Source organism: Chlorocebus sabaeus, chromosome 19 (assembly GCF_047675955.1).
Source record: "Chlorocebus sabaeus isolate Y175 chromosome 19, mChlSab1.0.hap1, whole genome shotgun sequence".
NCBI lineage: Eukaryota > Metazoa > Chordata > Mammalia > Primates > Cercopithecidae > Chlorocebus > Chlorocebus sabaeus.
The window spans coordinates 29,762,802-29,786,693 of NC_132922.1; the positions used below are offsets into that span (position 1 = coordinate 29,762,802).

General features: G+C 52.0%; 2 protein-coding genes across 8 annotated transcripts in view; both read right to left on the reverse strand.

The window, feature by feature from the left end:
- The window catches only part of PPIL2 (peptidylprolyl isomerase like 2), a 31,421-nt gene extending 20,433 nt beyond the window's left edge, over positions 1-10,988 (reverse strand). For 3 of the 6 annotated variants that reach the window (XM_037994751.2, XM_073006970.1, XM_037994750.2), the window contains exons 1-6: positions 10,846-10,987; positions 6,709-6,758; positions 5,423-5,468; positions 4,975-5,037; positions 3,472-3,523; positions 453-504 (exon numbers count right to left, since the gene is read on the reverse strand). In XM_037994751.2, the coding sequence (XP_037850679.1) occupies positions 453-504; positions 3,472-3,523; positions 4,975-5,037; positions 5,423-5,468; positions 6,709-6,758; positions 10,846-10,877 (295 nt within the window). In that variant the 5' untranslated portion in view covers positions 10,878-10,987. Of the gene's footprint in view, positions 1-452; positions 505-3,471; positions 3,524-4,974; positions 5,038-5,422; positions 5,469-6,708; positions 6,759-10,845 lie in introns of all 6 variants that reach the window. The other 3 variants (XM_037994749.2, XM_037994748.2, XM_073006971.1) reach the window with 2 other exon arrangements.
- A 4,809-nt stretch (positions 10,989-15,797) lies between these two features.
- Positions 15,798-20,105, reverse strand: LOC103222943 (uncharacterized). 2 transcript variants are annotated; one of them, XM_007974915.3, is made up of 3 exons: positions 19,731-20,105; positions 19,371-19,486; positions 15,798-16,805 (listed from the first exon to the last, which is right to left on the reverse strand). In XM_007974915.3, exons 1-3 carry the CDS (start codon positions 19,917-19,919, stop codon positions 16,094-16,096), a joined length of 1,017 nt encoding a protein of 338 aa, XP_007973106.3. In that variant the 5' UTR covers positions 19,920-20,105; the 3' UTR covers positions 15,798-16,093. The 2 variants fall into 2 exon arrangements, with proteins under 2 accessions (XP_007973106.3, XP_072863074.1); XM_073006973.1 differs by lacking the exon at positions 15,798-16,805 and having other exon boundaries at positions 18,068-19,486.
- Positions 20,106-23,892: the final 3,787 nt, after the last annotated feature.

Below are 23,892 nucleotides of genomic sequence, written 5' to 3' on the forward strand. Positions count from 1 at the left end.
AACCTTAGCTGGGTGTGGTGGCGGGTGCCTATAGTCCCAGCTACTCGGGAGGCTGAGGCAGGAGAATGGCGTGAACTGGGAGGCGGAGCTTGCAGTGAGCTGAGATGGCGCCACTGCACTCCAGCCTGGGCGACAGCGAGACTCCGTCTCTAAATAAATAAATAAATAAATAAAAGCAGGTGTCCAGCTTGGTCAGAAAGCAATGACTGATTCCGTATGAAACCTGGTGAGAGCTGGGACCTTGGATCAGGAGCTTGCAGTGAGCTGAGATGGCGACACTGCACTCCAGCCTGGGCGACAGAGCGAGACTCTGTCTCTAAATAAATAAATAAATAAAAGCAGGTGTCCAGCTTGGTCAGAAAGCAATGACTGATTCTGTATGAAACCTGGTGAGAGCTGGGACCTTGGGTCAGGAGGCCAAGCCCAGAGGTGGCTGTGATAGTTTCACTCACCCTCACTGTTCTTGGCAAAGTTCAGCTTGATCAGGGACCTCCCGTCCAGCTTCTGGAAGAAGCACAGTTAATAATTAATGATAATGAATAAGTAACTGATGCACAGAGATGCTGGGGTCAGACAAAGATGGGCTGGAAAAGTCTCTGACTAGCCAATCCTGTGCAGCTCTGGACAAAACAGAAGGCCTCGGCCGGGCGCGATGGCTCACGCCTGTAATTCCAGCACTTTGAGAGGCAGAGGCAGGTGGATCACAAGGTCAGGAGATCGAGACCATCCTGGCTAACACAGTGAAACCCCATCTCTACTAAAATACAAAAAAAAAAAATTAGCCAGTTGTGGCGGGCGCCTGTAGTCCGAGCTACTCAGGAGGCTGAGGCAGGAGGATGGAGTGAACCCAGGAGGCAGAGCTTGCAGTGAGCTGAGATTGCAAGGACCCTGCAAGGACCTCACAGGGGCTGCAGGATGGTGTCGGGCAGTTGTGTTTATGTGGCATCCCCACCATGCTCTGAGAAGAGCCGTCACAGGTGACCCCGAGCAGAGGACCAGGCCACAGGGTGGTGGGTGTTATACTTCTGCAGGGTTTGGACATCTTTATGGTGAGCAGCGATTACTTCTAAAATTAAAAAGTGAACATATTTCTTCAGCTAGAGTGGGGGGACACACGGTTCCACCTTATTATTCTGTTACATGAATTTTTTTCTTTTTTGAGATGGAGTCTCTGTCACCAGGCTGGAGTACAGTAGCACGATCTCAGTTCACTGTAATCTCCGACTCCCTGGTTCAAGTGATTCTCCTGCCTCAGCCTCCCGAGTAGCTAGGACTACAGGCACACGCCACCACACCAGGCTCGTCTCCTGACCTCATGATCTGCCTGCCTCGGCCTCCCAAAGTGCTCTGTCTTATGAATATTTAAGAAAAACAAAACACTGAAAGTGGGGAGAAAGTAAGAAATACACCCTAATGCTAAGAATGGTTGTGCTGGGAAGGTGGGACTCTCTATTTTTCTGTTTCTGGATGTTTTTTCTTTTTTCTTATTTCCCGCATCCCAGGTGGCGGGTAATGTTCTCAGTTTCCGTGGTGTGTCTGCCGTGCAGCTCTTCCACAGGAAACTTTCCCATAAAACAAAGTCTGGACAACCGGAGGCGGGAACTGCTGGGGGCGGGGCTGTGGGGAGACCCTGGAAGGGAGGCAGAGCTATGTGCCGCTGGGGAGCACCTCACTGAGGGTCACAACCCAGCAGCTGCTGCCACCTGGTGTGGGCTGGGACCAGTTATGCCTACCCAGGCGCAGGGGAGATGTAGGGGGAACCTCCTAGGGCTGGGCTCTAAGCTAGCAGCAGGTCCTTGTGCTGCCCTCCCCGCCCTCCGTGGGCCCTGCCTGCTGCTGGCCAGCCCAACTGACCACATCTGCTCCTCCAACCACCTTTGTTCCTTCCTTTGTCATTCAACTACCCCCACCTCCCCACATCACTACAGGTGTGGAGGAGACCACCGGTGGGCCAGCAGGGTCCCTAGACACAGGACCTGAGCAGAGAGACTCCCCGACACAACAGGCTCCTCCTGAGGCCCCAAAAGTCACATAGGCCAGCCAGCCCTTGGCCCAGGAACTCTCTTCGGAGGTTTGGCTAGCAAGGCTCTGCTGACACCCATAGGTCTGGCCAAGAAAGCCCACAGCAAGGTCCCTTCCAGAGCAGGCCAAGGGAGAGGCGCAGGCACAGGATAAAGATGTGTGTGGCGCTCCTGCAGACTCACCCCAACATGATGCTTGCAACAAAAAAACGGCTGCACCTCCCTGATGTAAGCCCTAACAGTGTGACTAACTGCCAGATCAGACTTTGTGGGTGCAGGGGCCAGCACAATCGACAAGTTTGGGAACCCCAAAGAGTACCTATGAAGCAAAACACCCAAAATAGCAAAACGCACCCCAGCTGCAACCAAATGACGGCATCCACTGAGACAGCAGAGGCCACGAGGGCAGCCACGGACAGGAAAACCCCACCTACCCCCACCTCGCCACCAGGCTGCTCCCCGAGGGAGACACCCAGCCACAAAGGGCACAGGCAGGCAGCAGGGACCCCTGCTGAGAAGAGCAACAGAGGATGACTTCCTAGGCTGGGGCACAGACCTTGGGGGAAGACCCTGGGATCCAACGTGGCTCCCAGCAGCAGACATCACAGAAACACAGTCTTTAAGTGACACAGACCAAGGAAGAAGAGTGCCCTCCCTAAGGAGGCAAGGCCACAAGCCCCCTACCCAAGCATCTGAAAGAGAAAAGCCACAGGCTTTAGCAGCTGGTCCAAGAACACTCAAAACCAGCCCCCTGGCCAAGTTCCCCTTGTATTCGAGAGCAGGGAAGCCTTGGAGGAGCGCCAACTCCATCTAGAAAGAGTCCCCAGAACCCTGCAGCCCGCAGAACATCACAAGGGCCGGAAGAGCTGAGACAACACAGATGGGCTGCCAGCTTCTCCTGCTGGCCCGGTAGGAAGGGTCATATTTTCCAGGGAGCTCCCTTCCAGTGGCTCCAGCGCAGGGAGCCCACTTGAGTCCTGACCCTCCTTATCGCTTGCAGTTTGAGCTCTTGCCCCAGGCCACAGGAAAGGGGTGGAGGAATACATGCAAGTGTCCAACAGGAAGGGAACCGTCACTGGTAAAACACACTAGATCTCCCTCAGAACCAGGCTGCATGATGTCCCCCCAAAACTGATGCTCACTGGGAACCTGTGAATGTGGCCTGCCTTGGATATAATCAAGGGTTTACATAAGGTCTTTGCAGATAGAATCAAGTTCAGATGAGGTCATACTGGATCACAGCTATGGCCCGAGAAAAGACATGCACAGGCAGGAAGCGTTTCCAGAAAGGAATGGGTGTGGGCAGAGGAGGGGAAGACTGTCCCTCCTCAGTGGGTCCCATGAACGGTTCTCTCCCATGTTCCCGTGTTCATGAAAACCACCAGAACAAAAGCAGAAGTGAGAGGACAGCGCTCACCAGCATCACTGAAACTCCTGCACAGCCACCTACCTCTCCATTGCTGGGGTTGGTCCCATACTTCTTAAGCCACGGAACAATGTTCCTGAAGGGAAGAGAGAACAGAAAGCATCACCAGGGTGCTTAGGCGCCACCTGGTAACACCATGGTGGTCTTGCAGGGCTGCTTCCAGGTTAGAGGCCTGCGAAGGAGTCTTGCTTCACTTTAGGACAGGAAGAGCTCCTCACCTTGTCTCAGGAAGTTGGGGGTATTTGTAGATACACAGGTTTCAAAATATGTTCAGAGTTATTATTGCAGTTATGTATGAACAACAAAAACTACAGGTGAAAATGAGTAAGTAAATGGTTTGGGGCTTTTTTCTTTGAGACAAGGTTTCGCCTCATCACTCAGGCTGGAGCGCAGTGTTTCAATCATGGCTCACTGCAGCCTCTAACCCCTGGGACTCAAGTGATTCTTCCACCTCAGCCTTCCAAGTAGCTGGGACTACAGGTGCACACCACCATGGCTGGCTAATTCTTGTACTTTTTTGTAGACACAGGTTCTCACCATGTTGCCCAGGCTGGTCTCAAACTCCTGGGTTCAAGAGATCCTCCTGCCTCAGCCTCCCAAAGTGCTGGGACTACAGACATAAGCCACCACTCCCTATCATAAATATTGATACATCCGTACAATTAAATACTAAGCTAGCATCAAAAAATATACTTTCAAGCCAAGCACAGTAGCATGTGCCTGAAATCTCAGCTACTCAGGAGGCTGAGGTGGAAGGGTTACTTCAGCACAGGAATTCAAGAGTGCTGGGATTACAGGCGTCCGCCACTGCCTCTACTAAAAATTTTAAAAATTAGGCCAGGAGTGGTGGCTCACACCTGTAATCCCAGCACTTTGGGAGGCCAACGTGGGCAGATAACAAGGTCAAGAGATCGCGACCATCCTGGCCAACATGGTGAAATCCCGTCTCTACTAAAAATACAAAAATTATCCAGGCGTGGTCCCAGCTACTCAGGAGGCTGAAGCAGGAGAATCGCTTGAACCCAGGAGGTGGAGGTTGCAGTGAGCCAAGATCGTGCCATTGCACTCCAGCCTGGCCTGGGTGACACAGTGAGACTCCGTCTTAAAAAAAAAAAAAAAAAGAGACTGAAACATAAAAAAAATTACAGAAGCATATGCTGGAATGCAAAACTGGACATAATGCTTCCAAATACTGCACACAAAAGGTATATGCCATAATTACGGCTCTGCTTTCATAAAATAAAAAATACGCAGTTCATTACCATTCTAAAACAGATCACTGTGTCCAATTAGAACACTAGGACCCCTACATAGAGGGGTGTGGGGTGGTCTACCCCATTCCAGGCAGTGACAGCAGCACCTGACAACTAGAGCTGCCTGCCTAGGGGTCACAGCAGCACTGCTGCCATGTCCCCAAGGCCCTAGCTGTTACTTGTGTGTCCCCAAGAGCCCTACCCAAGGGTCCCCTTCCTTAATGGGTGTTGAGAATCTCACATTTGTGAGATCAAAATTCAAGGAAAAACTCACAGCAAGTCAAAGACGATGCCATCTGGAGTGCAGACTGGGTAGACGAAGGGCTGCAGAGAGAGACTGAAAAAGGACAGAGTCATTACTGGTGAGTTGCCAGGTACCCTGGTCAGGATGTGGGCTGGCTGAGCCTGGCATGGTGACCTCCTGAGATGCTGTCCCAGGGAGCCCTCTATGGGCAGCCTGGCCACTTCCCTCTCTCACCAACCTTCTCCTCCAAATACAGTAGTGGTTGTGCCACCCCTGGTGAAGGACCAGAGCAGGATCCAACACCAAGATAAGCTCCTACCATCATGACGAGGACTTCGCATCTTCTCCCAACATGAACTGAGGAGCCACATCTACAAAGCACACTTTTACGCATAACCCCACATCCACAAGGGGCAGATTCACTATCAGAGCATCAGAGAACAATTCCAAGGAAAAGGTAAACTCGCAAAACTCTTACCTGCAGTGGTCAAAAGGTAAACGACGGAAATTTGTTTGTGGGAGATCTGTTTAAAATGAAACAAAAAACAGAAATCTTACTCTGTGAAGTATTTCATCTATGTGCTCTACTAGCAATTCAGTTACAGCTTATGAAAAAGTTCATGGCTGGGTACGGTGGCTCATGCCTGTAATCCCAGCACTTTGGGAGGCCAAGATGGGCGGATCACGAGGTCAGGAGATCGAGACCATCCTGGCTAACGTGGTGAAACCCCACCTCTACTAAAAATACAAAAAAATAGCCGGGCATGGTGGCAGGCATCTGTAGTCCCAGCTACTCGGGAGGCTGAGGCAGGAGAATGGCGTGAACCAGGGAGGCAGAGCTTGCAGTGAGCCGAGATTGCGCCACTGCACTCCAGCCTGGGTGACACAGCGAGACTCTGTCTCAAAAAAAAAAAAAAAGAAAAGAAAAAAAAAGAAAAAGTTTGTGCAAATTTTTAAGTATAGCAATTGCTGTGGATTAAAACCTTTTAATAGATATAAAACAAAACACTTGGGGTACATCGAAAAAGAACTTACAGGGAAAAGTGTGTACTTTTTTAGTCCCATTAAAATTATGACAGTGCTCTTGTTATTGTAGTCTTGATAAGTTTTGACAACTGAAAATATTATCATTCTTTTTATTCCTTATAAACTTTTTTTTTTTTTTTTTTTTGAGACGGAGTCTTGCTCTGCTACCCAGGCTGGAGTGCAGTGGCCGGATCTTGGCTCACTGCAAGCTCCGCCTCCCGGGTTCACGCCATTCTCCTGCCTCAGCCTCCCAAGTAGCTGGGACTACAGGCGCCCGCCACGTCGCCCGGCTAGTTTTTTGTATTTTTTAGTAGAGACGGGGTTTCACCGTGTTAGCCAGGATGGTCTTGATCTCCTGACCTCGTGATCCGCCCGTCTCGGCCTCCCAAAGTGCTGGGATTACAGGCTTGAGCCACCGTGCCCGGCCATATTCCTTATAAACTTAATAGAGAAAAAACATTTAAATGTACATGTAATTTTGTATTTTATTTACTTATTTTTTACTTAGCTCCCAGCATCGGGGAATCTTTTAATCTACATTTTACAAAAACCACCACTAAGAAGAAGCATGTTCTTCTTTCTTGAGTATATTTCTCTTTCGTGAACTGTGTCCTCGGCCCATTTGTCTACCACAGTTTCCGTGTTCTTGCTGTCTATTTTTATAGCTCACTGTATCCTGAAGACACTGTTCCTTAATACCACTCCCCCAACGGGGAACAGAAAGACCGCAAGCCTTACCTGGCTTCTTGCCACCATAAAAGTGAGTGTATTCAGCACAAGTAATGTACCTGAAGAAGAGAAAAAGATAATGCTATGACCACCACCTTTATACAGAGAACAAAGTCTTTGGAAGTGAGTAATCTTTGCTTATTCAGCGAACGCTTATTAAACACCTATAAGCATGGGACGGGCATGGTGGTTAATGCCTGTAATCCCAACACTTTGGGAGCCCGAGGTGGGTGAAGAGTTTGGGACAAGCCTGGCCAACAAGGTGAAACCGCATCTCTACTAATAATACAAAAATTCGCTGGGCGTGGTGGTGGGTGCTTGTAATCCCAGCTACTCAGGAGGCTGAGGCAGAGAACTGCTTGAACCTGGGAGGCAGAGGTTGCAGTGAGCCGAGATCACACCACTGTACTCCAGCCTGGGAGACAGAGTAAGACTGTCACAAAAAAAAAAACAGGCTGGGCGCGGTGGTTCACGCCTGTAATCCCAGCACTTTGGAAGGCCGGGCTGGCGGATCACGAGGTTAGGAGATTGAGACTATCCTGGCTAACATGGTGAAACCCCGTCTTTACTAAATATACAAAAAATTAGTTGGGTGTGGCAGCAGGCACCTGTAGTCCCAGCTACTTGGGAGGCTGAGGCAGGAGAATGGCGCAAACCCAGGAGGCGGAGGCGGAGCTTGCAGTGAGCCGAGTTTGCGCCACTGCACTCCAGCCTGGGCGACAGAGTGAGACTCAGTCTCAAAAAAAAAAACAAAAAACCTACTACGTGTCAGGCACACTGATAAACACAACAGACATGGGGGCCAGGTACGGTGGCTCACGCCTATAATCCCAACACTTTGGGAGGCCAAGGCAGGAAGATCGCTTGAGTCCAGGAATTGGAGAACAGATGGCGCAACCAAGGGAGAATCTGCTGCTACAAAAAAATTTAAAACTTAGCCAGTGTGACAGCTCGCACCTGTGGTCCCAGCTACTCCAGAGGCTAAGGCAGGAAGGCAGGTTGAGGCTGCAGTGAGCTGTGACAGCACCACTGCACTCCAGCCTGGGGGACAGGGGGAGACCCTGTCCCAAAAACAAACAAACAAAACAAAAAACAAAAAAGAAACTGGCCGGGCATGGTGGCTCATGCCTATAATCACAGCACGTTGGAAGCCCGAGGTGGGCGAATCACTAGAGGTCAGGAGTTTGGGACAAGCCTGGTCAACATGGTGAAATCGTGAAACATGGTGAAATCGTGTCTCTACTAAAAATACAAAAATTAGCTGGGCGTGGTGGTGGATGCCTATAATCCCAGCTACTCCAGAGGCTGAGGCAGAGAATTGCTTGAACCTGGGAGGCGGAGGTGAGCCGAGATCACACCCGAGATATGTCACCTGGGCGACAGAGTGAGACTGTCTCAAAAAAAAAAAAAACAGGCCAGGAGCGGTGGTTCACGCCTGTAATCCCAGCACTTTGGGAGGCCGAGGCTGGTGGATCACGAGGTCAGGAGATCATGACTATCCTAGCTAACACCGTGAAACCTCGTCTCTACTAAAAATACAAAAAATTAGCTGGGTGTGGCGGTGGGCACCTGTAGTCCCAGCTACTCGGGAGGCTAAGGCAGGAGAATGGCGCGAACCCGGGAGGCAGAGCTTGCAGTGAGCCGAGATCGCACCACTGCACTCCAGTCTGGGCAACAGAACGAGACTCCATCTCAAAAAAAAAAAATTGCTTATCTGAACGCCAGTGCTTGTTTAGCTGCTAGAGAAATAAAAAACCCTGTGGCAGTTAGGATATAGTTTATTCTTTAGGCGTAGGGGTGGGTAACTTAACCAGGGAAGTTGTCTGGCATGACTGTAGGTTCTATTCATAATGTGGTATCTTATTGCCACAAAGAGTCTGTTTCGTCAATCTTATTTCTATTTCTTTATTTTTATTAAAAATTAGCCACCACGCCCAGCAATTTTTTTTTATTTTTTTTTGTATTTTTAGTAGAGACGGGGTTTCACCGTGTTAGCCAGGATGGTCTCGATCTCCTGACCTCGTGATCCACCCACCTCAGCCTCCCAAAGTGCTGGTATTACAGGTGCGAGCCACCACGCCGGGCCCCTTATGATCTCTATTTCAACGTTAATGCTGGTCAGTTGTTGTGTCTAGGCCACAAAAGGGAGGAAGATATAACAAGGTACAGCTGACCTCCATCGCATCATGGCCAGGAACTCAGTTTTAAGGTTTTCCTGAGGTTCTCTTAGCCACAAGTGTGTCTGCTCAGCCAGGAGGGGGACTTAGGATTTTATTTTTAGCTTACAGGGAGGAGCAGGCTCAGGAGCTGAAAATCAAGAGTTCTGTTTAAGGCATATTAAATTTGAGGGCACGGTGGCTCACGCCTGTAATCCCAGCACTTTGGGAGGCAGAGGCAGGTGGATCACCCGAGGTCAGGAGTTCGATACCAGCCTGGCCAACATGGTGAAAACCTGTCTCTACTAAAAATACAAAAATTAGCCAGGCATAGTGGCAGGCGCCTGTAATCCCAGCTACTGGGGAGGTGAAGGTGGGAGAATCGCTTGAATCTGGGAAGTAGAGGTTGCAGTGAGCCAAGATCGCACCATTACACTCCAGCCTGGGCAACACAGCAAGACTCCATCTCAAAAAAAAAAAAAAAAATTGAGATGTTTATCAGTCCTCCAGTGGAGATATCAAGTAAGCCACTAACTACACAAGACTGGGGAAAGCAGCTTATAGATGACCGGGAAATTGTATCACTCACAGAGAATGTTTATGGAAAAGAAACCTATGAGATCTGAGAAAAGGAAGGAGGGTCCTGAAAGGAGGCTGGGAAAAGAGAGGCCGCTGAAGTCGATGGAAAACAAAGAGCACAGGAAATCCCAGATACCAAAGGAGGGCTTCAGAAGGAGGGAGTGGTTAACAGTGTGACATACTGTTGAGAAGCCAAACAAAATGAGGACTGAGGCTGCCCTGGCACGGTGGTTCACGCCTGTAATCCCAGTACTTTGGGAGGCCGAGGCGGGCGGATCACCTGAGGTCCGAGTTCGAGACCAGCCTGACCAACATGGAGAAACCCCCTTCTCTACTAAAAATACAAAATTAGCCGGGCCTGGGGGCACATGCCTGTAATCCCAGCTACTCGGGAGGCTGAAGCAGGAGAATCGCTTGAACCTGGGAAGCGGGGGTTGCGGAGAGCGGAGATCGCACCACTGCACTCCCCAGCCTGGGCAACAAGAGCGGGGGAAAAAAAAAAAAAAAACACGAGGACCGAGGATTGAATACTAGAGTTAGTAACAAGAAGTCGCTGGGAACCTGACAAGGGGCAGTTCTGGGATCGATATTCTGACAAGAGTGGTTTCAAGAGACTCAGAAAACAGCATGAAGCCACGGGTCTCTAATTTGTTCTGAAATCACGGCGGCAGCGGGAGGGGAACGCGGGGCACGGGGCGTAGGCGGATTTTTTTGTTTTATTTTATTTATTATTTTCGAGACAGAGTCTCGCTCTGTCGCCCAGGCTAGAGTGCTGTGACACGATCTCGGCTCACGGCAATCTCCGCCTCCCAGGTTCAAGCGATTCTCCTGCCTCAGCCTCCCGAGTAGCTAGGATTACAGGCGCCCGCCACCACGCCCCGCTAATTTTTGTGTTTCGGGTAGAGACAGGTTTTCACCATGTTGGCCAGGCTGGTCTGTGAACTCCTGACCTCAGGTGATCCGCCCGCCTCAGCCTCCCAAAGTGCTGGGATTACAGGTGAGCCACCGCGCCCGGCCTGGTTTGCTTTAAATAGGAAGGCTCTGTAGCACGTGTGCAGGCTGATAGGCAGGAACCAGAACACAGCGAGACGCGAAGTACGGAAGAGGGAGAGACTACAGGGGCAAAGCTCGCGAGCAGACGGGGGACGGTCCCGGCAGAACTAGAGTAAAGGAAGATCGGGCTGCGCTCGAGCCCGCAGCTGACGTCTTCGGAGCCGCGGCCCCCTGGGAGAGCGCGGTGGACGGAGGGTCATTACCCTGACTGGAGAGAGGGCGGAAGCTTCCGGGAGGAAGTGACCTTTGGGCTGGGCTCTGGGGACCAGCTGAGAGGGAAGGCCAGCGGCGAGCAGGGCGGGACAGGCGGTTTACTGAGGCAGAGAGGAGCGCCGCTCCCGACTGCGGCTCAACTTACATCTTGTCCTTCTGGTGCTGTCGCTTCCCCATGGCGGCGCGGCGGCGGCGACTACCGAGCACGAAAAAGCAACCGCTGACCACTCAGACCATGGAGCCACGGCCGAGTTTCGAGACCACTTCCGGGTTCCGCGGCTCGCTCCGGAAACAGGCGCTTGGCGTGCTGGGAATTGTGGTTCGCTAGCGCCAGGTGCGCATGCTCGGAAGGATAGCCTGCCCAGTATGGGGTCTTAGTGTGTTGTGTCTCGCTGGCGCCTTCTCGAGGCAGAGCTCCCTCAGCCTCGAAGCCCCATCTTCTCGAAGGGTCTCTCCCGACCGCCTCGTCTACCCACCTCAGCCACGGCTCAGGGCCATTCCCATACTGGGTTCTCAGGTCTTATTTTATTTTCGAGACAGGATCTCGCTCTGTCGCCCAGGTTGGAGTGCAGTGGCGCAATCACAGCTCACTACAGCCTCGACCTCCCAGGCTCAAGCGATTCTCCCACCTCAGCCTTCTGAGTAGCTACGGGCACGCGCCACCACACCTGGCTTATATGTTAATTTTTTGTAGAGACAAGCTCTTACTATTTTGCCCAGGCTGGTCTGGAGCTCTTGAGCTCAAGCAGTCCTCCCGCCTTGGCCCCCCAAAGTGCTGGGATTACAGGCCTGAGCCTCCGCGCCCGGCCAGCGCTCAGGTCTTTTTCAGTGTCCTCCTAGAGCTTCAAGTCTCATGAGCCTCCACCCCATCCATTCCCGCCTCCGTGGCCGACTCCTTCAAAGCCATGTACCACCCTCGTTCTACTCGCTCACTTTTCATTCTCTCTGCATATTCCGTCCGCACCGCCTCCAGGCCCCCTGGAGGCCCAGCAGCAGGTGGCAATCAAGCCTAGAGGTCCAAAACGCTGCCTGATCCCTTCCTTCTCTTCTGCCAGACTCTTGCCTTGGGTCAGAACAGTACCTTGGGCCCCCAACTACACTCAGGCCCGGGGTAATCTTGCCTAGGCTCCTAATTGTAAACGCCACTTATATCCCATGACTCCCAGTACTAAGTCACCAGCACTCCAGGCTCCTGATCTCCACTTGGGTAGCCGCTGATCTCAAATTCAACATGTCTGGACGGGCGTGGTGGCTCACACCTGTAATCCTGGCACTTTGAGAGGCTGAGGCAAGCGGATCACTTGAGGTCAGGAGTTCAAGACCAGCCTGGCCAACATGGCGAAACCCTGTCTCTACTAAAAATACAAAAATTAGCCGGGTGTGGTGGCGGGTGCCTGTAGTTCCAGCTACTGATGAGGCTGAGGCAGTGAGAATCACTTGAACCCAGGAGGCAGAGGTTGCAGTGAGCCAAGATTGTGCCTGTAATCCCAGAGTTTTGGGAGGCCGAGGCGGGTGGATCACGAGGTCAGGAGATGGAGACCATCCTGGCTAACATGGTGAAATCCTGTCTCTACTAGAAATACAAAAAATTATCCGGGCGTGGTGGCGGGCACCTGTAGTTCCAACTACTCGGGAGGCTGAGGCAGGAGAAAGGCATGAACCTGGGAGGCGGAGCTTGCAGTGAACGGAGACGCGTCAGTGCACTCCAGCCTGGGGGACAGAGTGAGACTCCATCTCAAAAAAAAAAAAAAGAGGCCAGGCGTGGTGGCTCACGTCTGTAATCCCAGCACTTTGGGAGGCCGAGACAGGCGGATCACAAGGTCGTGAGATCGAGACCACCCAGGCTAACACGGTGAAACTCCGTCTCTACTAAAAATACAAAAATTATCCGGGCGCAGTGGCAGGCACCTGTGGTCCCGGCTACTCGGGAGGCTGAGGCAGGAGAATGGCATGAACCCAGGAGGCGGAGCTTGCAGTGAGCCGAGATTGCGCCACTGCACTCCAGCCTGGGTGACAGAGCGAGACTCCGTCTCAAAAAAAAAGAAAAAAACAGTTAAGTAAATGATGTTTCACCCATTTGATGGAGTATTTTGCATCTGTTGTTATTGGTGAAATTAAAGATTCATTATTATTTTTTGAGATGGAGATCAAGACCATCCTGGCCAACATGATGAAACCCCATCTTTACTAAAAAAAAATTAATAATAATAAATTAGCCAGGCGTGGTGGCGGGCACCTGTAATCCCAGATACTCGAGAGGCTGAGGCAAGAGAATCACTTGAACTTGGGAGGGGGAGGTTGCAGTGAGCCAAGATGGTGCCATTGCACTCTAGCCTGGGCAACAGGAGCGAAACTGTCTCAAAAACAACCAAAAAAGCCAATTTGGTAAGATTTCCATAGCTAAAATGAGTATCTTCTTACAGCCTTGAAAGTACAGGATTTTCGGCTGGGCACGGTGGGTCACGCCTGTAATCCCACCACTTTGGGAGGCCGAGGCGGGTGGATCATGAGGTCAGGAGATGGAGACTATCCTGGCTAACACGGTGAAACTCCGTCTCTACTAAAAATACAAAAAAATTAGCCGGGTGTGGTGGCAGACACCTGCAGTCCCAGCTACTGGGGAGGCTGAGGCAGCAGAATGGCGTGAACCCAGGAGGTGGAGCTTGCAGGGAGCTGAGATCACACCACTGCACTCCAGCCTGGGCGACAGAGCAAGACTCCCTCTCAAAAAAAAGAAAAAAGAAAGAAAATAAAACACAGGATTTTCATTAATTTGGGTTTTTTTTTGTTTTTTGTTTTTTTTGAGACAGGGTCTCATTCTGTTGCCCAGGCTGGAGTGCAGTGGCGTGATCATATATCACTGCAGCCTCAACCTCCTGGGCTCAAACAATCCCCCAACCTCAGCCTCCCAAGTAGTTGGGACTACAGGCACATGCCACCACGCCCGGCTAATTTTTAAAAAATTTTTGTAGAGATAAGGTCTCACTAAGTTTCCCAGGCTGGTCTCGAACCCCGGGGCTCAAGCGATCCTTCTGCCTCAGCCTCCCACGTAAACTGTGACTACAGGCATATGCCACTACATCTGACCAACTTTGGGCTTTTTGATAGGTATATAACACTCATCCTAGCTATCTTAACATGTACATCTTTCATTACTAAGAGAGTCAAAAACACTTTTTAATGCTTTGCTTACTCCTTGGATGTCCTCTTGGGTAAACTTTCTCTCACCTAGAATTTTTTTTTTTTTTTTTTTTTTTTGAGACGGAGTCTCACTCTGTTACCAGGCTGGAGTGCAGTGGCGTGATCTCAGCTCATTGCAACCTCCGCCACCTGGGTTCAAGCAATTCTCCTACTTCAGCCTCCCAAGTAGCTGGGATTACAGGTGTGCACCACCACACTCAGCTAATTTTTGTATTTTTAGTAGAGACAGAGTTTCACCATGTTGGCCAGGATGGTCTCGGTCTCTTGATCTCGTGATCCACCCACCACGGCCTGCGAAAGTGCTGGGATTACAGGCATGGGCCACTGCACCTGGCCCCTAGATTTTTTTTTTTTTTTTAATTAGAAGTTTTTGAGACAGGGTCTCACTCTGTCCTCCAAGCTGGAGTGCAGGGGGGTGATCACAGGTCACTGCAGCCTCCACCCCCTGGGCTCAAGCGATTCTCCCACTCACGCCTTCCAAGTAACTGGGACTACAAGGTGTGCACCACCATGCCTGGTTAATTTGAACACCTGAGCTCAAGTGATCCCCCATCTCACTCCTCCCAAATTGCTGGGATTATGGGATTACAGTAGTGTGCCACCATGCCTGGCCAGAAATCTGAATTGTCTTTTTTTTTATTGAGATGGAGTCTCGCTCTGTCGCCCAGGCTGGAGTGCAGTGGTGCAATCTCGGCTCACTGCGAGCTCTGCCTCCCGGGTTCACGCCATTCTCCTGCCTCAGAGTAGCTGGGACTACAGGTGCCCGCCGCGACACCTGGCTAATTTTTTTGTATTTTTAGTAGAGATGGGGTTTCACCATGTTAGCCAGGATGGTCTCGATCTCTTGACCTCGTGATCCACCCGCCTCAGCCTCCCAAAGTGCTGGGATTACAGGCATCAGCCACTGTGCCCAGCCAAGTCCCCTGAATTCTTATTCACTGCTGAATGCAAAATGGTACAGTCACTTTGGAAGATAGTTTGGTTATCGTACCCTATGATTCAGCAAGCATGCTCCTTGGTATTTACCCAAATGAGTTGAACAGTTATGTCCGGTCTGAAACCTCCACACAGATGTTTATAGCTGCTGTATTCATAATTGCCAAAACTTGGAAGCAACCAGGATGTCCTTCACTGGGTGAATGATAAAATGTGGCATATCCAGGCAATGGAATATTATTCAATGCTAAAAAAGATGAATGGCCAGGTGTGGTGGCCTAACTGCCTGCACCTCTTGATTCCCCACTTAGCCTGTGTGACTCATTCAGGGCTGGCCTCCACCTCCAGGCAGTCCTCCATCCCCCAGGCTGGGTTAAGACCTCCTTAGTTCCCAGCGCCCCCAATCCCATCTCCTGTACCCCTAACCAAGCTCAAGGTAGGCACAAGAGATGGTCCCAATGTGTCTGCCGAGTGAATGAAAGCCACGTCATTCTTTTTTTTTTTTTTTTTTTTTTTTTTTTGAGACGGAGTCTTGCTCTGTAGCCCGGGCTGGACTGCAGTGGCCGGATCTCAGCTCACTGCAAGCTCCGCCTCCCGGGTTTACGCCATTCTCCTGCCTCAGCCTCCCCAGTAGCTGGGACTACAGGCGCCCGCCACCTCGCCCGGCTAGTTTTTTGTATTTTTAGTAGAGACGGGGTTTCACCGTGTTAGCCAGGATGGTCTCGATCTCCTGACCTCGTGATCCGCCCGTCTCGGCCTCCCAAAGTGCTGGGATTACAGGCTTGAGCCACCGCGCCCGGCCAAAGCCACGTCATTCTTATGGCTCTTCTATAAGGTACTTTTCTTTAACTGAGGCCAACAAACTCGTCCTGAGATTTCCTTTCTATCCTCCAAGCGTAGAATTTGAACATTTCAAGATCTGAAGTGAAATTAAACTGGAATGGCCTGTCACGAAATGCAAGGAGGTCGAAGGGGTTTACTCTGGGCTTGAGGGAAATGAAAAAGGAGCATTTTGGGGAGTGTCCCATGTGCCAGGCTCAGTCACCATTTCTTCTCAATCTGTTAGTTAATCCTCACAATCATCCTGAGTGCTTATTCTCATTTTACAGGGGAGGGGTGTGGGCTCAGAGGTCGACTGTGTGGGCAGTACTGTGCCCATGCTGTAGAACTGTACATGAGGTGTGGAGGGGCCTGGGGCTGACGTCCCCTCTCTGCCCTGTCTTGCAGCCACATGGTTGATCTGACTCCTTTGGTTCTCAACCCTGGAGGCTTCCATTTCTCATATGTGGCTGGAAACAGCATGCCCAAGCTCCATCGCCCTGGCTTCCCCTGGTAAGCCTGCCTCTGCACCTCCCTGGGGCCAGACGCCATCCTGGCTCTAACCCAGTACACTGCAGGCAGAGGATAGCACGGGGAGCCATGCCCATAGGGAGAGGCAGGACTGGTGCTGGAGATGTGGGAGGGGCCCTCTGGTTTTCCACCTGTCCTTTGGGAGCCCCAGGATCCTGTCTGGTGCGCCTGGGGCTGCCTTGCTTGCCTAAAGTCAAGAAGGTGGAGCCCCTTGGTGCCTTCAACCTCACCCAACGCCTTAACCAGGGCAAACCCCGTTTATCTGCTTTATCCATCAAGACCCTGTCTGCAAAGAGGGGTCTGCTGCTTAAAAGCAGAGGGTTGAGAGCCACAGCTTCAGGCCCAGGAGAGACCCTGGGATTGTTCTGAGCAGGGGGCACCCAGGACTGCCTGGAGTGGGGGAGGCTCCCACTGACTAACTTGCAGGGCAGTGGAGGGAAGGGACCAAGGACCCTAGGCATAGTGTAGACAGGGGGTGACGGGGTCACCACGGAGACCATGGTGGTGGCAGTGGCAGAGGTGGCAGCGGGGTCGGTGGCAGGCATGGGGAAGTCGACCGGTCCCGTAAGAGGATGCGTTCTGGTTTCTTCTGTCTTGGCTTCCTTCTCTTCTTGGTGTCTGCAACAAAAGGTGCCAGTGAGTGCCTACCTTGCAGCCAGAGTAGAGTGGGAGCCAGACACAGTGGTGTGGGGTGTTCATGCAGTTCCTCCAACAAGAAAGGGAGGGAGGCCCCAAAGAGCACCATGAACAATGCCCAGAGCCACTGCTGACAGGCACCAACACGCCCCATCTCACCAACCTCACCTTGGGGGGCTACAGGTGCTGCTGGTCCAACAATCAGTGGAGGGCTCACTCTCAGCCCCCCAGAAAGTGGGACCCCCAGGCAAACTGGGCCTCCCCATGTAACACAGAAGTGAGTAGCCCCACACTAGTGTAGGCACCCGCGAACACAAATATACCGAAGGAACTGAGGCTGAATCCAATCGAGCTTTAGAGCAACTGTCCAAGAAATGCAGGCAGAGGAGGAAGCAAGCCAGCAGCAGACCATACCCGACGCAAACCCAGGAAGTGGAACTTGCCAGAGGATGACACCAGACGGGCTATCCCTCCTCAAAGGGGACTTCAACAGAAGTGGCCAAGGACCCAGGGCCATCCCAATGTACATTTGCTGCCCGTGTGGCCACATATGTAGCCCCCTTTCATTTCATTCTCACAAGGGTCCCAATTTAGACACTAATTATACAATCACCCTAGTTAAAAGGAACCTAAGAGGCCTAACAGCCAAACATTATGAACGTGTGAGTCTCACTGGGTCTTTCTAGAAAGACTTTTGTGGCCCATCTAGGAGAGGTGACTATGACCAGCTTATGTCAGAGAACTGTTGTCAATTATGTAAAGTGTAACAATGACGTTGTGATTATGTCAGCAAATGTTTGTTTTTGTAGTTGTCCCTTTATAGAGACAGGGTCTCACTCTGTATTGCCCAGGCTGGAGCACACTGGTGTGATCATAGCTCACCATAACCTCAAACTCCTGGGCTCCAGCTATCCTCCTGCCTCAGCCTCCCAAGTAGCCAGGACTACAGGCATGTGCCACCACACCTGGCTATTTTTAAAAAGTTTTCGGAGAGACAGGGTCTTGCTGTGTTGCCCAGGCTGGTCTCCAACTCCTAGGCTCAAGAGATTCTCTTACCTCAGCTTCCCAAAGTGCTGGGTTTACAGGCATGAGCTACTGTGTCCAGCCAAATGCCTTTTTTTTTTTTTTTTTTTTTTTTTGAGATGGAGTTTCTCTCTTGTTGCCCAGGCTGGAGTGCAGTGGTGCGATCTCGGCTCACTGCAACCTCTGCCTCCTGGGTTCAAGTGATTCTTCTGCCTCAGCCTCCCGAAGTAGCTGGGATTGCAGGCACACCCAGCTAATTCTTCTGTATTTTTAGTTGAGACGGGGTTTCACCAATTTGGCTAGGCTGGTTTTGAACTCCTGACCTCAGGTGATCCACCCACCTCGGCGTCCCAAAGTGCTGGGATTACAGGTGTGAACCACAATGCCTGGCCTTTTTTTTTTTTTTTTTTTTAAATTAAGATGCATTCTAAAGTAGTCAGAGGTACAATGATGTCTGAGATTTCCCTTCAAATACTTCAGAAAAAGGCCTAGGGTTATGGAGAGTGAAACACATTTGGCAAGATGGGGACAGTTGCTGAGGCTGATGACAAGTTCTTGGGGGTGTTCCCTGTCATCTCCAGTTTTGTATATGTTTACTTTAATAATAAAAAGTGCTTTTTTTAAGTGCCAAACACAGGGCCAGAGACAAGCCACAGGGCCACAAGAAGGGCATGGTTAGTCAGTGCCAGGACTCTCTCAACTTTCTTTTTTTTTTCTTTTTTGAGACGGAGTCTCACTCTGTTGCCCAGGCTGGAGTGCAGTGGCACTATCTCAGCTCACTGCAACCTCCGCCTCCCGGGTTCAATCAATTCTCCTGCCTCCACACCCGGCTTTTTTTTTTCAATTGAGTCAGGTTTGCTGGGTTGCTTGAGCCAGGCCCTACCTGCAGGTCTTCATCCACCACTCCAAAACACTCACCAAGATGAGCAATGAGGGCTCTCTCTCTCTCGGGAAGGCAGCCCACCCTGCTCAGGATCACACAGCCAGGAAGTAGCAAAGCAGAAGTCAGTCTCCTAACTAAATAATCTAGCTAGGGGCCGGGCGCAGTGGCTCATGTCTATAATCCCAGCACTTTGGGAGGCCAAGGCGGGCGGATCACAAGGTCAGGATATCGAGACCATCCTGGCCAACATGGTGAAACCCCGTCTCTACTAAAAATACAAAAATTAGCTGGGCGTGGTGGCGAGCGCCTGTAATCCCAGCTACTTAGGAGGCTGAGGCAGGAGAATCGACTGAATCCAAGAGGCAGAGGTTGCAGTGAGCCGAGATCAGTGCCATTGCACTCCAGCCTGGGTCACAGGGCAAGACTCTGTCCCCCCCCAAAAAAAAAAAAAGAATCTAGCTAGGGGCAGCGCCTCTCCTCCCAGGTCGGGATTGCCCAGGCCCCTTCCTGCTCTGGATAAAACTTGGTCCAAGGAGGGCAAATCCAACCGAAAGAGTGGAGGTGGTCATCTAGCCCTCCGCCTGGCTGCATTGGGCTCAGACCCCCCGCAGGGCCCAGCACTGGCAGAGGTTGATCCTCACCCCGGGAGTAGGGGTGCACGCGGTGTATGCTCTGCTTCAGCTGCTCCACCCTCTCGTGCATCTCCAGGGCGCCCGTGCTGTTGCAATGGTTCAGCTCCCCCTGCACAACACTTCGCCTGCAACAAGAGTGGGAGAGGCAGGACAAGGGGAGGTCCGGGGCGTGAGATGCCTGCCCGCTCCACTCACCAGGCTGTGCAGCCTCGGTTTTCTGATAGATCCTACCCTGCGGCCCCAGCTACGCCGACTGCTACCTCTCCACCCCACCCCTAAAGCTCCAATTGTCACAGCTCTGCCCTAGGGGACGGCGGACCCGGGTAGTGACAGTTCCCACCCAGTCGGTCCCAGGCCCCGCGGCCGCACCCAGAGAAAAGAGAGGAGCCCACGCTGTTCCAATTGCACCACCCTCTCCGCCAGCGACGGGTTGCGGTCGAGAGTGCAGCGCGCGCTCAGTGTGGTGTCCACCTGCCTCTCCAAGTCTTCCTCGGAGATTTGCTGGCAGAAGGTTTCGCTCTGCGGGACCTCGCTGTCGAACTCGTCTAGGATCTCCATGGCGAGCGCTGGAGAGCCCTGGCGGCCTGGGAGCGGAGCAGCCGTCTGGGCGGGGCTCCCGAGAGTCTCGGCGCGCTGACCGCCACCTGCCCCGAGGCCGGAGCGCACGGTCACCAAGGGCAGCGGGGGTCTTGTGGGACCGCAGGGACTAATCGTCTCTCACTTCTGCCGCCGCACAAGTGCGGACTCTCTAGCCTACTGCAGCTGCCCCGCCCCGGCCCGCCCCAGCCAATCCCCGCGGAAGCCAGGGGCGGAGCCAAATCCCGGGCGCCGGCCGTACGTGACAATGCCAGTTGCTCTGGGCACGCGCGCTCACGACCTCGAGGGGGCGAACGCGGCTGCGCGGGTCCTGGCCCAGTTCTGCAGGGGCCATCGGGCCTTTGACCTGGGCCCGGCTCTTGGCAGCGCCGAGGACGTGGTTGGTCAGCAACTTCTTTAAGGCCCCCACCTCTCCGCAGGCCTCCAGTCCCCTCCGACGGGGGCCCCTCCTCGCTGTCTGTACCCTCCCGGGCCTCAAGCAGCGCTTCCCCCTTATGCAGGCAACGCCTCGAGAACTTCGCTCCGCCCCTAACCCCTCTAGTTCCGACTTCTCACCCTCCTCTCTCCCCCTCACTCTCCAGCGGCCTCCCCAGCTTCTGTCCTCTCCTCCTCTTTACAGCCGCTTGTTTGCTCAGTACTTGCTGTCACTTCTTTACCAGCATCTCTGGCCCCTCCTCAGTGTCCTGTTCCTCCTGTTCCACCTCACGGTCCTTTTCCTCTTGCCCCTCGAATGCGTTTCTGAAGGTCCTGGCTTCACCGTCTCATCTGGGACAATCTTACACACTTCTTGGTCCTAATTAGAACCCATAACTGACTGAAAAACCCACCTACTGTGTCTCATCCTTCAGCTCCAGACCCACATCCAAATGACCACTGGGGACAATTCTTGGACATCTCATGCTGAACATATCCACATTCACACACAGGTTCTTCCCCCTGAAAGCTACTTTTCTTACCCTTCCCCACTCCTACTTGGTCAGCCACTGACCCCAGCCACTAACGAGGGGGTGCACCCTGGACTGCATCCTCCCTTGTCCTCTCCTTGTCCCCCATCAGCCCTGAGATCCATGGAGTGTGCCTGAGACGTCTAATCAGATTTTTCTTCTCCTACTGCTAAACCACCAGCCCTCAGCTCTCCCAACATAGGAAGTGGCATTTGTTTCCTCCTACTTGGGGACAACCAAACAATGAGGTCCTGAGCATCTTGTCTAGGAGTGCAGGCAGAGACTCGGTCAGGTACACCTGGACTCAAATCTCTATTCTACTTCCTGCCCGGTGTGACTTAAAAAATGATTTTTTTTTTTTTTGAGATGGAGTCTCGCTCTGTCGCCCAGGCTGGAGTGCAGTAGCACTATCTCGGATCACTGCAAGCTCCACCTCCCAGGTTCAAGCCATTCTCCTGCCTCAGCCTCCCGAGTAGCTGGGACTATAGGCGCCCGCCACCACACCCCACTAATTTATTTTTGTATTTTTAGTAGAGAAGGGGTTTCACCATGTTAGCCAGGATGGTTTCGATCTCCTGACCTCGTGATCCGCCTGCCTCAGCCTCCCAAAGTACTGGGATTACAGGCGTGAGCTGCCGCGCCCAGCCAACAAAATGAAACTTTAAAATCTATAGTATGTGCCTTTCTTTTCTTCTTTTCTTTTCTTCTCTTTTCTTTCTCTCTTTTTTTTCCTCTTTCTTTCTTGTCGGAGTCCCACTCTATCGCCAGGCTGGAGTGCAATGGCACAATCTCGGCTTACTGTAACCTCTGCCTCCGGGGTTAAAGAGATTCTTTTGTGTGAGCCTCCAGAGTAGCTGGGACTACAGGCGTGCACCACCACATGCAGCTAATTTTTGTATTTTTAGTAGAGGCGAGGTTTCTCCATATTGGCCAGGCTGGTCTTGAACTCCAGACCTCAGGTGATCTGCCCGCCTCGGCCTCCCAAAGAGCTAGGATTACAGGCCTGGCCAGTATGTGCCTTTTTTCTTTTTTTTCTTTCTTTTTTTTTTTTAAAGACAGAGTCTCGCTCTCTCGCCCAGGCTGGAGTGCAGTGGCATGATCTCCGCTCACGACAAGCTCTGCCTCCCGGGTTCACACCATTCTCCTGCCTCAGCCTCCCAAGTAGCTGGGACTACAGGTGCCTGCCACCACACCTGGCTAATTTTTTGTATTTTTAGTAGAGACGGGGGTTTCACTGTGTTAGCCAGAATGGTCTCAATCTCCTGACCTCGTGATCCACCTGACTTCCTCCCAAAGTGCTGGGATTACAGGCGTGAGCCACTGCCCCCAGCCCGTGCCTTTTTTCATACAGGACAAGCACTCCCTTGAGGGTCGAGCAGATCCCTAATCACCCTTCCATCATGTCATTCTAATAACCCATGCTTCACACTTTATACCTTTATTTATATTTTTTAAAAGTGTAGGCCAGCACAGTGGCTCACGGCTCCCAGCACTTCGAGAGGCCGAGGCAGGTGGATCACCTGAGGTCAGGAATTCGAGACCAGCCTGGCAAACATGGCCAAACCCTGTCTCTACTAAAAATACAAAAAATTAGCCTGGTGTGGTGGCACATTCCTGTAATCCCAGCTACTCGGGAGGCTGAGGCAGGAGAATCACTTGAACCCAGGAGGCAGAGGTTGTGGTGAGCCGAGATCGTGCCATTGCACTCCAGCCTGGACAACAAGAGCGAAACTCCATCTCAAAAAAAAAAAAAAAAAAAGGTATTGGGCCCCTCCTCTTTGTTCAGGTACTGCCAAGAGATTTTTTTCTTTTCTTTTTTTTTTTCAGACAGAGTTTCCCTCTTGTTGTCCAGGCTGGAGTGCAATGGTGCAATCTCAGCTCCCTGCAACCTCTGCCTTCTAGATTCAAGTGATTCTCCTGCCTCAGCATCCCAAGTAGCTGGGATTACAGGCATGCGCTACCACACCAGGCTAATTTTTTGTATTTTTAGTAGAGACGGGGTTTGGCCATGTTTGCCAGGCTGGTCTCAAATTCCTGACCTTAGGTGATCCACCCACCTTGGCCTCCCAAAGTGCTGGGATTACAGGCATGAGCCACTGCACCTGGCCAGAGAGATTTTTTAAATGACAGTTGTCTCTGTCCTCAGGGGCTCCCAGTCTAATGGACACTTCTGCCACAGGGAGAAAATTTTGATTTAGGCTGGGCGCGGTGGCTCACACCTGTAATCCCAGCACTTTGGGAGGCCCAGAAGGGCAGATCATGAGGTCAGGAATTCAAGACCAGCCTGACCAACATGGTGAAACCCTGTTTCTACTAAAAATACAAAAATTAGCCGGGTGTGGTGGTGTGCACCTGTAGTCCCAGCTACTTGGGAAGCTGAGGCAGAAGAATCGCTTGAACCTGGGAGGCAGAGGTTGCAGTGAGCCGAGATTGTGCCACTGCACTCCAGCCTGGGTGACAGAGCAAGACTCCATCTAAAAAAAAAAAAAATGGATTTAACAGGCTGTGCTGCAGGAACATTCAATGCTGTGGAGCCCAGGGAAGGCTTCCACAGGGAAGAAGCCCATGAGCAGAGCCCTGAGTTCAGTACCCCCCAGCAAGAGCAGGAGACAGTTGCATGGGGGTCTCCAGCCAGTGGGTACAGAATCTGTACAGGACTGAGGGGTGGCCACCAGCCATGGCCCCTGGTGCCTAGAGGAAGGGAGGATGGATCTAGGTCAAATGACCCTGGGATCAAGGAACCCCAAGGGATCAGGACTAGGAAGGCAAGGAACATGTGTTATTGCCCCTGTTCTGCCCACGGGTGCCAGGACTTCTCTCCCCAGGATAGGGGTAAAGCAGTTTCCCAATGTGCCCAGCTAGGGGTGAGGGGAACTCCCAAAAGCCCATCTGGAAACCTAGTCCTCTAAAGATTTGAGGCCAGGCATGGTGGCTCACGCCTGTAATCCCAACACTTTGGGAGGCCGAGGAGGGAGGACCACGAGGTCAGG

What these genes read in the sequence shown, in the direction of transcription:
- LOC103222943 (XM_007974915.3), bottom strand. Translation starts at nt 19,919, where the DNA reads ATGGAGATCCTAGACGAGTTCGACAGCGAGGTCCCGCAGAGCGAAACC. An exon ending in GGCTCCTCTCTTTTCTCTGG is followed by an intron (nt 19,487 to 19,730) that starts GTGCGGCCGCGG and finishes CTCTTGTTGCAG; the next exon opens with GCGAAGTGTTGTGCAGGGGG. An exon ending in CGTGCACCCCTACTCCCGGG is followed by an intron (nt 16,806 to 19,370) that starts GTGAGGATCAAC and finishes CTTTTGTTGCAG; the next exon opens with ACACCAAGAAGAGAAGGAAG.